The following is a 12,400-nucleotide window of genomic DNA, read 5'->3' as shown; positions in this document are numbered from 1 at the left end:
TTTTGCAATTTTTCAGACTGACTGACCTCAGTCCCTCCCGACTGATGTAGGGAGGCTGCTAGGGTGGCTACTTTGAGGAATCTAAAATCTAAAATATATTGAGTTATTAAAAAAAAACTTTGCTACATAATTCCATATATCTTGATGATATATTTCATGTCTTGAGTATGTATCTACAATGTAGAAAGTAGTGAAATAAAGAAAAAAAACATTGAATTTGTGTCCAAACATTTGACTGTGTATGTGTGTGTTTATATGTATGTATGCATGTATATATGTGTATATGTATGTATGCATGTATATATGTGTATATGTATGTATGCATGTATATATGTGTATATGTATGTATGCTTGTATATATGTGTATATGTATGTATGCTTGTATATATGTGTATATGTATGTATATATATATGTGTGTGTGTATATGTGTGTCTGTATGTGTATATGTGTGTATGTATGTGTGTATGTATGTGTATATATGTGTGTATATATATATGTATGTGTGTGTATATATGTGTGTGTGTGTGTGTATATACAATGGGGGAAATAAGTATTGAATGCATTAACTTTTTTGTCATTACATTTATTTCCAAAGATGCAATTCATGTGACATTTCTGCCAGACACTGGTATTAACTCAAATAATCCACACATGAAAAGAAATCACAACATTCAAATCCATAAATAATGATTATGTGGAATTTAGTGCAATAACACAGGAAAAAAGTATTAAACACACTATCTGAGACTCGTTTAATACTTTGTGGAGAAGCCTTTGTTTGCAATGACAGCTTCCAGACGCTTCTTGTATGTATTAACTAATCGCCCACACTGCTCAGGTGTGATTTTTGTCCATTCCTCCACACAGATTGTCTTTAAATCTTGAATATTCTTTGGTGCCCTCTGGTGAACCTTTTTCTTTAGTTCTTTCCACAAATGTTCAATCGGATTTAAGTCAGGTGATTGACTGGGCCATTCTAACACATTGATTTTCTTATTTTTAAACCATTCGAGAGTCAACTTTGCCATGTGCTTCGGATCGTTGTCCTGTTGAAAGGTCCAGCCACGTCTCATCTTCATCATCCTGGTGGATGGCAGCAGGTTCATCTCAAGAATTTGCCGATAGATGTTTCCATTCATTGCTCCTTCAATTACATGAAGTCTGCCAGTACCACGAGATGAGAAACAACCCCATGCCATGGTGTTTCCACCACCAAACTTCACTGTTGGTATAGTGTTATTTGGGTGATGTGCAGTGCCATTTCTCCTCCAAACATGGTGTGTAGTATGACAGCCAAAAAGTTCAATTTTGGTCTCGTCTGACCAGACAACATTCTCCCAGTATTCCACAGGCTTATCCAGATGCTGTTTAGCAAACTTTAAATGAGCTTCAACATGCCTTTTTTTGAGGAATGGAGTCTTGCGGGCTGAGCGTCCATAGAGGCCATGGCGGTGGAGTGCATTGCCTATCGTTTTCTCTGTAACACTTGTACCTGCTGCCTCCATGTCTTTCTGGAGCGCTTTCCGGGTGGTCCTTGGCTCTTTGAGAACTCTTCTGACCATCTTTCTGACCCCCTGGTCAGAAATCTTGCGAGGAGCTCCTGTGCGTGGCCTGTTGATGATAAGGTGATGCTTCTTCCACTTGTGGATAATAGCCCCAACGGTGCTTACTGGAATACTCAGATGCTTTGAGATAAGTCTGTAATCAGTTCCATTCTGATGCTGAGCAACAATCAGGTTGCGAAGGTCTTGAGAGAGCTCCTTGCTTTTACCCATCATGAGATGTGTCTTGTTTGACTACTTGGTGAAAAAACAACCTGTTTATAGGGCCATCAATTAGCACTAACCCAGCTGATGTTGGTTTGCACTTATAGGAAGTACAAAGACTAATTACTTTCAGATTTGAGATGGTATGGTGCCTTTCCTTGCCAAACTATACAGCTTTCCCATGGTGTGTTCAATACTTTTTTCCTGTGTTATTGCACATAATTCCACATAATCATTATTTATGGATTTGAATGTTGTGATTTCTTTTCATGTGTTGATTATTTGAGTTAATACCAGTGTCTGGAAGAAATGTCACATGAATTGCATCTTTGGAAATAAATGTAATGACAAAAAAGTTCATGCGTTCAATACTTATTTCCCCCATTGTATATATTACTGAAGTCATCAAATATATGATGCAAGATTTATGGCATAAGGTAGATTGTTGTGGAAAAATTTAAAATAACGCTTAATATGTTTTATATTTTAGATTCCTCAAAGTAGCCACCCTTTGCTTTGTTGACAGCACTGCAAACCCTGGGCCTTCTCTCAGTGAGCTTCGTGATGTAGTTACATGAAATGGTTTTCACTTAACAGATGTGCTGTTGGAGTTCATTTGTGGAATTTCTTGCCTTCTTAATGGGGTTGGGACTATTAGTTGTGTTGTGCAGAAGTCAGGTTACTACGCAGCTGGCAGCCCTATTTGACAAATGTTAGAATTCATATTATGGCAAAAAACAGTCAGCTAAGTAAAGAGAAAAGACAGTCCATCATTATGGTACTTAAAGAACTGAGTCAGTCCGTCTGAAAAATTGCAAAATTTTTGAATGCGTCCTCAAGTGAAGTTGCAAAAACCATTAAGTACTATGGTGAAACTGGCTCACAGGAGGACCACCCCAGAAAGGAAGACCAAGAGTCACCTCTGCCGCTGAGAAAAAGTTAATCCGAGTCACCAGCCAAAATCGCAAGTTAACAGCACCTCAGATTAGAGACCAGATAAATGCCACACAGAGTTCTAGTAGCAGACACATCTTTACATCAACTGTTCAGAAGAGACTGTGCCAATCAGGCCTTTATGGTTGAATAGCTACTAAGAAACCACTACTAAGGAAAAGCAACAAGCAGAAGAGATCTGTTTGGGCCAAGAAACACAAGGAATGGACAGTAGTCCAGTAGAAAGTGTGCTTTGGTTTGATGAGTCCAAATTTGAGATCTTTAGTTGAACCCGCTGTGTCTTTTTGTGACGCAGAAATGGTGAACGGATGGTCTCTACATGCATGGTTCCCACCGTGAAGCATGGAGGAGGAGGTGTGATGGTGTTGGGGTGCTTTGCTGGTGACACGTGGGGATTTATTCAAAATTGAAGGAACCAGTAAGGCTACCACAGCATCCATCAGCCTCATACCATCCCATCCGGTTTGCGTTTAGTTGGACTATCATTTATTTTTCAACAGGACAATGACCCCAAACACACCTCCAGAATGTGTTAGGGCTATTTGACCAAGAAGAAGAGTGAGGAAGTGCTGCGTCAGATGACCTGGTGTCCACAGTCACCTGACCTAAACCCAGTGCAGACGGTTTAGGATGAGATGGACATCAGAGTGAAGGCAGAAGGGCCAACTAGTGCTCAGCATCATTGGGAAAGTCCTTCAAGACTGTTGGAAAACCATTTCAGGTGACAACCTAATGAAGCTCATCGAGAGAATGCCAAGAGTGTGCAAAGCAATAATCAAAGAAAAGGGTGGCTATTTTGAAGAATCTAAATATAAAACATGTTTTGAGTTATTTCACACTTTTTTGTTTACTACATAATTCCATATGTTTTCATTCATAGTTTTGATACCCTCCGTGAGAATCTACCATGTGCAAAGTCATGAAAATAAATTTTAAAAAATATCAAATGAGCTGCTTTGGCTCAGTTATAAAGGATTCACAGCCAGTCACACACTGTGAACCTTTTCATGACTGAGCCAAAGCAGCAACATAATATGGAAAATAAGGAGCGGGTAAGTTAGCTGCGCAACGCACTCGTTTGCTTGCTAGACAGTGAATGTGATCTGAAGGAGGAAAACTAGACAAGACAATGCAGAGTCTCACAATGAACTAAAACAGAGTGTCAGTGCCGTGACATTTTGTATTTGAGATCAGCTGTGATGTGAGCTGCAAAATGTTATTTATTTTAATACAGCTGAATTCCCAATAATGCAATGTCAATTACATCCAATTTATCTCAATTTTATTTGCTGTACATGCTGTAAGACAAAGGGAAAAATAATAAATAGAGAGTGACACAAAGTCTATTAATCAACATGTTTGCTTCCGCTCGACACTGCCACAGTTCTATAACTATGTATATACTATATGATAGCTGACAAATTCCCGATACTCTAATTCTAAAGACAATGGCTGAGCTGGAATTTTGCTGTATTAAATAATTGAAAAGGCAGCAGAATAGCTTTCAAAGAGACTGCTCCTTCATGTCTGTGTCTGCTGATACGTGGACTACAAATGGTCCTCTCTGCTTTACTGCCACTCAGTTAGCTTAACAGAGGACAGAGATGTGTCACTCGCAGGGGATTTCTGATAGCTGTCTTTAGTAGCTTAGAGTTTAAGCCTCTGTAGGAGCTTCCACCAGTCTACTATAAAGTGAAGTTTGAAAACTAGTTGTAAAATTAGGTTTACTGGTGCCAGGCCTTTTTTTAAATATCAAATCAGTTAGAAGATTTTTACAACGGGCATGCCTCATCACCTTTTACCTTAGTCGTAACATAGACCTCAAACACTGAAGGATTAATATTTGACTCATCCTCGGTTGCCTTACTCTCTAGCTTGATGTTAGGGTTAACACGTCCAAGGATATTTGTAATATGAAGGGAATATAGATGGTATGTTTATTTCCCTCATGAGATCACAGTGTTTATGTTCCCACTCAACCAAGAGCTGAATTAATTTCTGCATGATGAGACATGTTCTCGGCCATGGGGATAGATGAATTAAGCTTTAGTCATTATCTTGTTTTTGGAGGGAAGTTACAAGACATATGTAATTAAACTTCTCACATTTGCCCTTCCAGTGAACTCTTTACAACTAATTAAAATTGGTATGAAATTTGAACAGAGCATCTCAGTACAGCAACTTTAAAGTATGTGTGTGATGTGCACTTTAATTCTCCAATAATAGTGTCTGTTATTAAGGAACACAGGGGCTGTTAGTCTATAAAATTGCTCCCTTATTTTAATGTTCCTCTTCCTCTGAAAGCAAATATGAGATAAAGGCTCGGGTGGTTTCATTGGCATCATGTTTGCCCTAATTTCAAATGTGCAACAGAGAGTTCTACGGAGCCTTTTTTCTCTGTTTGAAAATGACTAATTGTTGCAGTTGGTTCCTCTGTACTTCCAGGCAGCAATTACAGCGAGAAGTGTGATGTGTTCAGCTGGGGGATCATTCTCTGGGAGGTGATCACACGCAGGAAGCCCTTTGATGAAATTGGAGGACCAGCTTTCCGCATTATGTGGGCTGTGCACAATGGTGAGTCAAAAGGGAAATGCCCACCTGTGTAGTATTCCCTGCAGTTTATTTTAATATAGAAATGGATGGAAGATAACACCAATTGATTGCAATATATATTTCATATTTTTATTACATCTCCTGACTGAGTCATTCCAGATTCAAGCAGCAGGAGACAGGATTGTGGATTCGCATAAATTTGCATTATGTCTTTGCTTGCCAGGTGTGATGCCAAAGCTTACATTTATTTTTATTTTTTTTACTTTATATTAACAATTACTTACATTAGCTGTTTTTTTGTTTTTTTTGTTTTTGTTTAGGCACAAGACCACCTTTAATCAAAAATTTACCCAAGCCCATTGAGAGCCTGATGACTCGCTGTTGGTCGAAAGACCCCACTCAGCGGCCTTCCATGGAGGAGATTGTGAAGATCATGACTCACCTTATGAGGGTAATCTTTCTTTACACATTGCTCACTAACCTAAAAGGCTTTTTTTTCCATTTGAAGTGAATCAATTAGTAATCCTGACACACTGAGAGTAGAATGTAAAGTGAAGTGCTGCTTATAGAAAGAGAGCAAGTCATTTCCTTCTGGAGATGAAAGCTTATGATCAGAGTTGATTAAAAAAAGATATATATATATCTTCTACATTGATTGCAAGCATATCAGTGTGGAAAAGGTCAAGGTATTCCAAGAGCTTGTTTGGTACCTAGAACCCAAGTGTGATATGCCATCAAGAACTACCATAGTTGTGATCAGAGCTTGCTTGGCTGCCCTACCACATCCTTCTATGTGTTGTATTTTTCAGAGCACTCAGTTACGGTAGTTCTTGATGGCATATCACACTTGGGTTCTATTTACCAAACAAGCTCTTGGAATACCTTGACCTCTTCCACACTGATTGCAAGCATATCAGACTAGTTGTGATGAAGTTCTGTCCAGAGACATAGTGTGTGCTGTTAATGTTGTAACATATGGCGCAAAGCTTCAAACTGCTACTTTTGGAAAAGTTTACCACAGATGTTATAATACCATCATCTGGTCTAGATTCAGCGTGCCCAAGAACTACTGGGTTGCTGCCCCTTAGTGGTCCTCCTGACGGTTGGCCAAACAGAAAAAAGTAGGCTGAAAGGAAGGGGGTGCTTATAGGGACAAGAGCTAAAAGATTTTTTTCAAAGACAAGATGAGGTAAAGAGCTGCAGTAAGGGCCAGATAAGATAATAGAAACTGGACCTATAATGAAAGTCGGGTGGAAATTATGTGATAGGTCCACTTTAAATTTGATTGTACATTTATTTTCCTCTGACTTTTGTTTTCAGTACTTCCCAGGATCTGATGAACCCCTGCAATATCCATACCAGTATTCAGATGAAGGACAGAGCAACTCTGCAACTAGTACAGGTACAAGAGTCTCCCTAAAATGTTAAGAATTGATAATTAAAGTATACAGATAAGGACAATATTATTAGCCCTATGAAAATGTAATTTTCTAAAGTATTTCCCAAGCGTTGTTAAACAGTGCAAGGATTTTTTTTTAACATAACATTTTAGTTTTACATACTACTTTTCTTTACAAAGCATAAATTATTTCTGTTTGCACACAAAAAAACAGGATTATTTCAGGGAAAAAAACAAAATTTACCAGGCTAACTATAACAAGCCCCCTTAAGATTTGACTTTTTTATTGAGCAATAGCACAAACCACTGATGTGTAATGATGTGCTTTAACTTGTAATGTCCCAAGCTTGTAAAATCAAGTTAAAACTGAGGGTTATCAAAGACTCTTGAATGAAATAGGAATTCTAAAATACATGTCATGATTGATGTTTTGGGGAATAACAGGTTCATATGTGGACTACACTGGCACCAGCACAAGCAACAAGAGTGACGCAAACATTGAGCACAGTGATTCTCAAGGGAGCAACGACACTATCAAGATTACGCCCCAGTTTGCGCCTCACTTCAAGCCAAAGGCAAACTTTTTTTGTCTTCCTTTTGATTAAAACTATTGAAATGTTGTTTATAGTAATGGCTATGGATGAAGTGATGGATGAAAACTTTATTTAAACCATCCTTGTCTTATAAAAATTGTATTAATTTTTCTCTTTCAGGGAGATCCATTAAGGACTCTGCCTCTTTCAAGAGGGGGCAGTTTTGAGAGTCTGCCTGCACGAACACAGTGCCTGGCATCCTCTGACAGCAAAAGAATGAGTGCTGACCTGTCAGAACTGGAGCCCAAGATACCGTTTGCATCAGCAGGTAATGTCAGACATGACACATCAAAAAAAATCCGTGGAAAGTAGAAATTGAACTTGTTCAGGCACATTGGCTTGGATCAATAATTTTTTTATTTTAATATTTTGTAAAAGTTGCCCTTTCTGAGTCCTCAAGGAATTTCTCTCCTGACACTGAAGGTCTATACAATGCTTATCAGCTCAATTATCCATTTAAAAAAAATTTTAAAAATTCAAAAGAAAAGGATTTGGAAAAAATGATTCAGTTTTTTAGATTGAATTTTTGAATCCAACATGGGGGCCAGAGTGGTACCACATTTGACCATCAGATGAGCATGTTTCTCAGTTATTTCCCCTTTGCGGGTATAGTTTGACTTCTACTCAAATGTATAACAGTCGTATAGTTTGATAATAGGAGAGGCACATACTTTTTTATAAATGTAGACCATGGAACTCAAGGTTAGTAGGTCTGGTTGGCATACAATATTACCATGACATTACAGAAAATGTGGGCCTACACTCTCGGACAGTATCTGGCTTAATGCACTTTCAGTGATCGGTGCCATCAACCATTGACCACAAGGAAAATGGAAGACAAGCTGATTGTTGCAGCGTATGGCCAGCTATAACTGAAACTGAGAACTTAGATTAGACATTAAATGCGGTCAAACAAATTCCTGTCTATCTCATGTTTAACCACTGCAGAAATATTTGAGCTGGCAGTGAATTTCAGTATAATTGGCCAGTGTGAGACACTGATGGAACTGTGCCATGCTGGCAGATCATGTTGAGGTTTACTAATTGCTTCAGTGCCACAGTACTGGTTAAACACAAGATGTTGGAAGTTTGATGTTCTGCCAGTGGTGAAAAGTAGTATTAATACAGAGCGGATTTCCAATGTTTAACCAGGAACCCTGCACTAACTGCCCACTCATTGAAAGCAATTTTTCCTCTAGCTGCAGATATCTGTTAACTGAGCTTTCAATTGATTACAAACTTGTTTGTCAATTAAACACTCCGCTGCAACAAACACAGAATTGCCAATTGTCTTCATAAATAAACAAGATTTTTTGATTTTTGATTTTCCTCTTTTTTTTTTTTTCTTTGTTCTATATCTTCCAACCCTACTTTTGGTACCATAGACAAAAGGTATCTTGAACAAATGCCCAATGGCATGTTCGCCATTTATTTTGTCTTCCATGGACAGTTTTATGGTGGTAAACTTAAATTTTAATTTGAGATTTTAATGTCATCATTTTGTAAAAGTAAAATGTCAAGTTTACAAACTACGTGATTTATGGCAGTGTACTTGCATTGCTCACAAAATCCACTTAGCTGGCACTTATCCCGAAAGTGCACAGAGAAAAAGAAAGAATTGAACTGGTAAGTGTTACCTAGGCTGCCCACATTTCATTACTCTGTGGTGAAGATTGATTTGTCTTATAAATGCAGCCATATTACTGATTACACTGAGAGTGAGACAGTAACTTATGTCATCACTGTTTTATCTGTATTGTGCAACAAAGCCGAAATCGGTCTGCAATCCAAAAATGTATTTCTGAAGCTGAATAGTGCTGTTCAAAGTTGTCTTATAGGGAATAAAATAAAATGGTTAAATATATTATCATGTTATCATGAAAAACACGTTAGGAAGCTCATGAAAGCCTTTTGATAATTGTCTACGTTTGCCCATGGTATCACTTTGCTGCAAAAGTATACATCGAACCCACCTGTATGGGACATTTATTAGACTTTGATGTAAGCATGGCACCTTTTTTTAAACTTTTATAGTTTATAAACGGTATCCTTATATTCAAGCATTACCACGTATGTCCTTATGTCGTCTCACCAAACATTTATGTCCATGTAGCATTCTGCAGACTGCCTGCCCGTTGTCTGTTCTATGAATTGTTTTGCAATGGCTGCTGGCAGTCAACAAAGTGTCGCTCCATTACAGCATCTGGAACGGATGGGATGCATGCTGCCCTTGCACGTAGTGAACTGTACGCTCTGCATGTGTGCGGCCTACATTTCCAGTCCAGCTGGGGTTCTCCTGTCTGTCGTAGTCTGCATGCTAGTTGTGTACGCAGCTATATGTGTGTGTGTGTGTGTTTTTGCAGTACAAACCCACTATAAACGAGGCCACCGTAAAACAGCATCATTCGGCACCATTCTGGATGTTCCCAAGATCATCGTCACAGGTATCACTGGAGCACTGGGCTTCCTGGTGACTGGGTAGAGCTGGCTTGGTTGAGGCCTAGGGGTTGCTCTGTTCTGACAGGGCCCTCTCCTGTGTGTCACTCCAAATGGTACCAGCTGCAGAATCAATGCAACTTTCATCAATCCAAACTTCTCTTTTGGGTCAGTTTTTTGGGGGGGGAATGTTAGATTGGAATTGAACTGATCCTGGAGTAACACACTTCAGAGTTGCCTCGTGTCCTTTTTGTCTTTTGTGAGTTGTTTTTGTTTTGTTTGGACAGAACCAGAACATGAATTAATATCAGAGCTATCTCATCTGCCATTACTGTCAACTTTCAAAATGTAGTCCCAACTAATAAGTCTTCTTCAGGGGTTGATTAAGACTTTATTCCACCCATGGGAATAAAAAAATATCGTTATCTTATTTTAAGAAACCCTATCGGTTGGCACATGAGATAAAACTCATAACACATGTCCCTGTGCTCTGTCCTGTCTCTGGCATGGCTTCAGCAGATCATGAGTAGTGGAAGTAAATCAGTGCTCTGCATTTCAGCTTGTCCTTGCCTTTCATGCATAGAGGACATTGAGAAAGCATGGCTAATTTTCCCCTTGTTGCTCTCTTTATATCCATTAACTTTGAAAAAATTGTCATTTTGATTAATTTCTTTCACACTGAGGGTCAGAGCTATTATTACATGCTGAGATGTAGATGAAAGGAATGGGGACAGCCCTGGAAGTCAAAAAAGGCTTCTATTTGCCCTGAGAGACAAGTTGAATGGGTGGCTAATTTAATCCAGTGACTAAGGGAGTCAGCTAATCATTAAAGGTAGGACACTTGTCATTTCATGTGCACACCTGCACATCAATCCCCTAAGAATCAGTTTGAGTCCAATGTAGCTGTATTAAAATCTGAGGATTGGTAATTGTACCTTGTCTAACTATATCTTTTGAGTGATGGTTAAATACATTTCCAATTCAACTTGCAATAAAGATTTAAAATTGAACAGCTATTCTTAAAAAGGTAAACATTAATGGGGGCCCATCTTCTATAAATTTACCATAAAATGAAGATGGTTGATTATGCAGTTGATTTTTATTTTGGTCAATATTGAGATAACAGTTATTAAACACAGTTACTCTTTGACTTAAGCAACACTTACTAGTGGGGGTTGGAAGATGCAGACTGTTTGTGCAGGGGGAGTAGAAATGCTCCTTTGCTTAATCTGAAAATCCCTTCCTGTAACCCAAATTTACCGTAACCCATACCAGCTCACATACAGTGGGGCAAAAAAGTATTTGGCAGCCACCGATTCTGCAAGTTGTCCCACTTAAAAAGATGAGAGAGGTCTGTAATGTTCATCATTGGTACTCTTCAACTGTGACAGACAGAATGAAAAAAAAATCTAGGAAATCACATTCTATGATTTTCAAAGAATTTATATGTATAATTGTGCAGAAAATAAGTGTTTGATCAATATTAAAAATTCGCCTCAATTCTTTGTAATGTAACCCTGGTTGGCAGTGACAGAGGTCAAACGTTTCTTATAGGTCTTCACTAGGTTTGCACACACTGTTGCTGGTATTTTGGCCCATTCTTCGATGCAGATCTTCTCAAGAGCTGTGATGCTTTGGGGCTGTCGCTGGGCAACATGGACTTTCAACTCCCTCTACAGATTCTCTACTGGATTGAGGTCCAGAGACTGGCTGGGCCACTCAAGAACCTTGAAATGCTTTTTACATAGCCACTCCTTCGTTGCCTGAGTGGTGTGTTTGGTACCATTGTTCTGCTGGAAGATCCAGCCACATTTCATCCTCAATGTTCTCACTGATGGAAGGAGGTGTTTGCCCAAAATCTCACGATACACGGCCCCATTCATCCTTTCCTTAATTCTGATCAGTTGTCCTGTCCCCTTTGGAGAAAAGCAGCCCCAAAGCATAATGTTCAGTTCCCCCCATGTAGTTCTTGGCCGTTTACTTACCGTTCTTAAGATCATTTGTACCCCACAAGGTGAGATCTTGCATGGAGCCCCAGGTCGAGGGAGATTGTCAGTGATCTTGTGTTCATTCCATTTTCAAATAGTTGCTCCAACAGTTGATCTCTTCTCTCCAAGCTGCTTTCCTATTGTAGATTGGCTCGTCTTAGTCTTGTGCAGGGGTACAATCTTGTCCCTGATGTCCTTAGACAGCTCTTTGGTCTTTGTTATTTAGGAGAGGTTGCAGTCTGACTGTGGACATGTGTCTTTTATATAGACGATACAGGTAACGAGTGGAGAGAAGAGCTTCTTAATGAAGAAGTAACAGGTCTGTGAGGGCCAGAATTCTTGCTTGTTTGCTTTGTTTGTTATTTTCTGCACCATTATACAAATAAATTCTTTGAAAATCATACAATGTGATTTCCTTTTTTTTGTTTGTTGTTTTTACATTCTGTCTCTCACAGAAGAAGTGTAACAATGATAAACATTACAGACCTCTCTCATCTTTTTAAGTGGGACAACTTGCAGAATCGGTGGCTGCCAAATACTTTTTTGCCCCACTGTAGGTAGGCTCAGCAGTTACTGTGAATAGGCTTGGTTTGGTTTGGTCTGCAGTGGTGTGTGTGTGTGTGGGGGGGGGGGGTGGGGGGGGGTGTACCATAGCTACAGTGGGGCCAGGTGTTTTCATCTCTGTGGTGACATTACAGCCTTGTTGACAG

The 12,400-nt window shown here is 39.1% G+C and overlaps 1 protein-coding gene across 3 annotated transcripts in view; it reads left to right on the top strand.

Annotated features, from left to right (window-relative positions):
* The window catches only part of map3k7 (mitogen-activated protein kinase kinase kinase 7), a 29,412-nt gene that overhangs the window by 6,674 nt on the left and 10,338 nt on the right, over positions 1–12,400 (top strand). For 2 of the 3 annotated variants that reach the window (XM_086189083.1, XM_086189082.1), the window contains 6 exons: positions 5,171–5,295; positions 5,595–5,725; positions 6,595–6,676; positions 7,118–7,248; positions 7,387–7,534; positions 9,630–9,710. In XM_086189083.1, the coding sequence (XP_086045209.1) occupies positions 5,171–5,295; positions 5,595–5,725; positions 6,595–6,676; positions 7,118–7,248; positions 7,387–7,534; positions 9,630–9,710 (698 nt within the window). The remainder of the gene's footprint in view (positions 1–5,170; positions 5,296–5,594; positions 5,726–6,594; positions 6,677–7,117; positions 7,249–7,386; positions 7,535–9,629; positions 9,711–12,400) is intronic. The other variant, XM_086189084.1, reaches the window with a different exon arrangement.

Source organism: Aulostomus chinensis, chromosome 20 (assembly GCF_037954235.1).
Source record: "Aulostomus chinensis isolate RoL2024-O1b breed Wild chromosome 20, RoL_Achi_v1.0, whole genome shotgun sequence".
NCBI classification, from domain to species: domain Eukaryota; kingdom Metazoa; phylum Chordata; class Actinopteri; order Syngnathiformes; family Aulostomidae; genus Aulostomus; species Aulostomus chinensis.
The sequence above is the reverse complement of the archived record's forward strand: the minus strand, read 5'-3'. Positions and strand labels throughout refer to the sequence as shown.